At 36.9% G+C, this 4,800-nt stretch overlaps 1 protein-coding gene across 1 annotated transcript in view; it reads left to right on the top strand.

Moving 5' to 3' along the window:
- Window positions 1-679: 679 nt before the first annotated feature.
- LOC106476311 overlaps window positions 680-4,800 on the top strand; it is a gene marked incomplete at its 3' end in the record, with an annotated part of 14,539 nt that continues 10,418 nt past the window's right edge. The window contains exon 1 of the mRNA XM_022380217.1: window positions 680-955. Coding sequence (XP_022235925.1) covers window positions 680-955 — 276 coding nt within the window. The remainder of the gene's footprint in view (window positions 956-4,800) is intronic.

Below are 4,800 nucleotides of genomic sequence, written 5' to 3'. Positions count from 1 at the left end.
GAGGTATTTATACCGAGAAGCTGCTCCTGTATCCTAGTTAGTCTCACGTAACTGTGGAGGTATTTATACCGAGAAGCTGCTACTATAGACTAACTAGGATCAAGTAACTGTTGAAGTATTTATACCGAGAAGCTGCTGCTGTAGACTAACTAGGATCACGTAACTGTGGAGGTATTTATACCGTCTGGAGAGACGAGTTCAGATCCGCAAAACATTCCTCGCAAGTGTGTACATTATAAGAGTAACAGTTAATCACTTAGAGTGGGTGGTAAGGTGTTGCTGACTGGGCTGTCTTGCCCCTGGTCAGTAGTTGAAATTAGAAACGATAACAGATTGTCTCAACAGCTTTGCCATAAGTAATATATACCAATACTACGTTCTTGTGTATAATTGATCTATTTAATAGTTACTTATAACTGTATAACATGTATAGAATTAATCTCTATTACAGTTGATCTGTATGTAGAGTTGATTTATTTTCTAGTTACTTGTTTCCAAACCAAAAGACGTTTAGCATACTTATATTTGAACAGAATGAGATGTCCAAGAAGCAGGACTATTTGGGGAAGTATGGGTGGGAAATATTGAAAATAACACAGTAATTTCTGACAAATGAAATTACCTTGTTTTAGTTAGTTTTTGACTTCAACTATTAAATTTTTTACGACTGCCAGTAAGGATGAATATTACTATAGATGTTTATTTTGCAGATAATGCTTTTGGACGTTGCCAAGTGGGGTATGACGAAGGTGGCGACATCTATCGGTACAATTTGACACCAGAAACTCTTCGTCTACTAGAACAGGAGATGAAACGTCTCTTCAATGGCGGTTACCGCTGGAGTCATGATTACACCCAGTGCGTCATGCAGAACATCCTGTACACCGACAGGCACCACCTGATGTATGACCCAGGCCTGTGTTCAAGAGTACTTAAACTAACACTTCCTGCTGTGGTAAGGTTATTAAACAATTTATAATGTACAACACGAGATTTTTTCCTAATATCTGACAGAAGGGTTTTGTTTTTATGTCTGACAAAGGGGTGTTTGCCTTCGTCACTGACAAAGGAGATTTTGTCTTAATGTCTACGGAGGGGTTTGCCTACATATCTGACAAAGGTGTTTTTTCGTCATATCTGACAGAGAGGGTTTTTGTCTTCATGTCTGACAAAGGGGGTTTCGTCTTGTTTTTATAGAGGGGGTTTCTCTTCATGTGTGACAAAGGGGGGGGGGTCACACATTGTCAGTTCCAGCTACCACCTGAAGCCATGTGTACATTATTTTAAATGTTTAATGATTATCAGTTCCAGCTACCACCTGAAGCCAGGTGTACATTATTTTAAATGTTTTATGATTGCCAGTTCCAGCTACCACCTGAAGCCAGGTGTACATTATTTTAAATGTTTAATGATTGCCAGTTCCAGCTACCACCTGAAGCCATGTGTACATTATTTTAAATGTTTTATGATTGTCAGTTCCAGCTACAACCTGAAGCCATGTGTACATTATTTTAAATGTTTAATGATTATCAGTTCCAGCTACAACCTGAAGCCATGTGTACATTATTTTAAATGTTTAATGTTTATGTATCATAGCATAAAATATCATTGTTCTGGGACCACATTCGAGCGTTCTTTACAATCAAATTGTGATTAGGCCATACATGATTCGATGATTAACATCTGACTTCATTTGTCACCTTTGTACCAAAAGATTTTTTTTTTTAACATCAAATCTGAATCTCAACAGGAATTTTTTGTGTGGCTAGACGTGAAAAGTTCTTATTTCACGTTAGTTACTCTTCTTTATTGATACTTTACGGTTGAGTTTCAAATTCGACCACAATATCGTGTAGAGCAAAGACGTGGAAGTTCTTGGGCGTTCTTTGTTGTCGAGTTGGAAACTGGAATTTAGAGATGTCGAAAAAATTTATTCACGTCATCATGTTTCTTACAATTTGGAGTAGTAGAAGCAAAAGCACTGTTGGCCTTTGATGTGTGGAAAGAAAAAAACTTTCTTAGCCAGATTGTAAACAACATTTCTGTTTGTCTCGATAAATAAATAGAAGGGATGTGTGTGTGTTTATATATAAATGTCTCTTTTTGTGAAAAGACGAATGAGAACGAGGAAAATTATAAGAAATTAATAATCTTTGATAGGTTGTTTAGGCAGAGTATTCATTCAAGAAATTAATAAATTACACCAATCATGTTGCAGTAGGCTTAACTAACCTATCTTATACCACGTGTCTAGTCTTACAACTACATTTGGCATCATGTTGCAGTAGGCTTAACTAACCTATCTTACTACCACGTGTCTAGTCTAACAACTACATTTGGTATTATGTTGCAGTAGGCTTAACTAACCTATCTTTTACCACGTGTCTAGTCTTACAATTATAATTGGCACCATTTTGCAGTAGGCTTGACTAATTTAGTTTGTTACCATGTGTCTGGCCTTACAATTAGATTTTAACAAAGTAAGGGCAACGGTTTAAATTTTGAGTCTAGAATCTACAGTTAGCAGTTTCTCAGTATAAATACTTCCACAGTTACGGAGGCGTGAGTTGTCCAAGTTTAGAGCAGCTATTAGCTCTAAACTTGGACAACTCACGCCAATGGGGAATCATTCTTGGGTCTGTTTATATAAAACATGATAGGGAATCATTCTTGGGTCTATTTGTAGACAACATGATGGGGAATCACTCATGGGTCTGTTTGTAGACAACATAATGGGGAATCATTCTTGTGTGTTTGTAGACAACATAATGGGGAATCACTCTATGGGTCTGTTTCTAGACAACATGATGGGGAATCACTCATGGGTCTGTTTGTAGACAACATAATGGGGAATCATTCTTGTGTGTTTGTAGACAACGTGATGGGGAATCACTTGGGTCTGTTTGTAGACAACATGATGGGGAACCATTCTTGGGTCTATTTGTAGAATATGTGGTGAATCATCTTCCAAAATGTATTCCTCAAAGACCTTCATGCAACAACATTATCCAAGTGTCTAATTCAAAAGTTTTCATCCAACAGTAAGCTCTCCAGGCAGTTTTTTAAAGTGATACCTGAATATACCTGTGGTTTATGAAGGAATACATATAGCTTTAGGGACCAACCCAGATAATTCAGGTCCTTTATTTAGCTGGTTTTCCTAATAAATACTTCAGGTGTACAATTGATACATTTTCTAGATCCTAATAGCTGACATGTTGTCTACAAACAGACCCAAGAGTGATTCCCCCATCATGTTTTCTATAAACAGACCCATGAGTGATTCCCCATCAGAACACAATAAACAACATTGAAACTTTCTAAAATAAAAGAGGTCCGTATGCTTAGTTGGAATTATTGAATAAACCTAATCCTCTTTGTGAAAATCTCGTGCGAGTTTACCCAGTTAGTGAGATTAACGAGATCAGTAGAATGTCGTCTCTGGATACCTGTATTAATCATATGTGTTACTAAAACAATTTCAGAATAATCTAACAAATTTGTTAATTAAATAACCTAGGTAACGTTATATCGTGAAGCCTACTTACACTACTTAGGCCTGGAGACTACGGCGGCTGGCATGTGTGATCGATTCTGTCGCAAAGTCTGGAATACTCGGGAATTTTAAGGCAGGGAAGAATGCTGTTGGTTTTATGGCGCATAGGTAGGAGGGGGGGGAGGAAGGATAAACTGTGGGAAACCACAAAATAAATGCGCAAACGTACAATGACCATTTCTGGAATCATTAAGCTCAATTTGCAGAAACCGTTAGTGACGTAAGCTTACCGAAAAGAAAGAAAGAAAAATGACTTTCTGAAGATTATCGGTATTTCTGTTTAGAAACTGAAAGACTCCCATCAGATAATGCAACAGAAAGGTTTGACTTTCCAGAGATTCTATCTGTTTCCTACCTTTTCGAAACAAGTAACCAGTAATTTTGTCGAGAAAATTACTCCTATATACAAACCACGTGTATTATACTTACACGACTCTGTTGGTGCTCATTTCACACCATTAACTTGGAAGTGGATATTACATGTATACCAGCATCTAGCTCTTCACAAAATGTCCTCAATTAGGCAGCCATTGAATCCAAAGGACCCCCCTTTGAAAAGACGAATAGGCGTAAATTTATTAAAAGACATCCACAGGGTTCACACCAAGGCCAGACCAAGTGTTCCTGATTTATACACTCAGAGTGTATATATATATCAACAAGTCATCTTAAACGATGCCTATATTATATTCCTTCTCCAAATCGTCACTAATTATAGAGTTCGCTTCGCACGAGCCTTCAACTTCTTGTTCAGTCTTTACAACATGACGTGTTTCCAGAAGAAGAAGAAAAAGGGTATTTAATAGAAGCTAGAGCGATTCCAATTATTCCGATCCAATAGTAATGCACAGAATTTACAGTAATTTCCACGTTTGTTTTTAAACATGTTCTTCAATTTCCTAAGAAAAGGTATTCAAATCTCAAAACAATGTTTGGTACAAGATTTAAACATTTCATATTAAAGTTAAAATTTACACAATAGTTTCAAAACTTTATTAAAGGCACCAGGCCTTACTCAACAACTTCTGCATGTTTCGGTGGATCATACTTTAAAATAAAACTTTATTAAAAACACTAGGCCTCACCTAATAACGTCTGCATGTTTCGGTGGGCCATACTTTAGAATAAAACTTTATTAAAGGCACCAGGGCTCATCTAGTATCTTCTGCATGTTTCGGTGAGCTATACATTTTATAACAAAACTTTATTAAAGGCACCAGGCCTCACCTAATAACGTCTGCAAG

The sequence above is a fragment of the Limulus polyphemus genome, unplaced genomic scaffold (assembly GCF_000517525.1).
Source record: "Limulus polyphemus unplaced genomic scaffold, Limulus_polyphemus-2.1.2 Scaffold10251, whole genome shotgun sequence".
Taxonomy (NCBI): Eukaryota; Metazoa; Arthropoda; class Merostomata; order Xiphosura; family Limulidae; genus Limulus; species Limulus polyphemus.
Note: the sequence above shows the minus strand (reverse complement) of the source record. Positions and strands in the feature narration are given on the sequence as shown.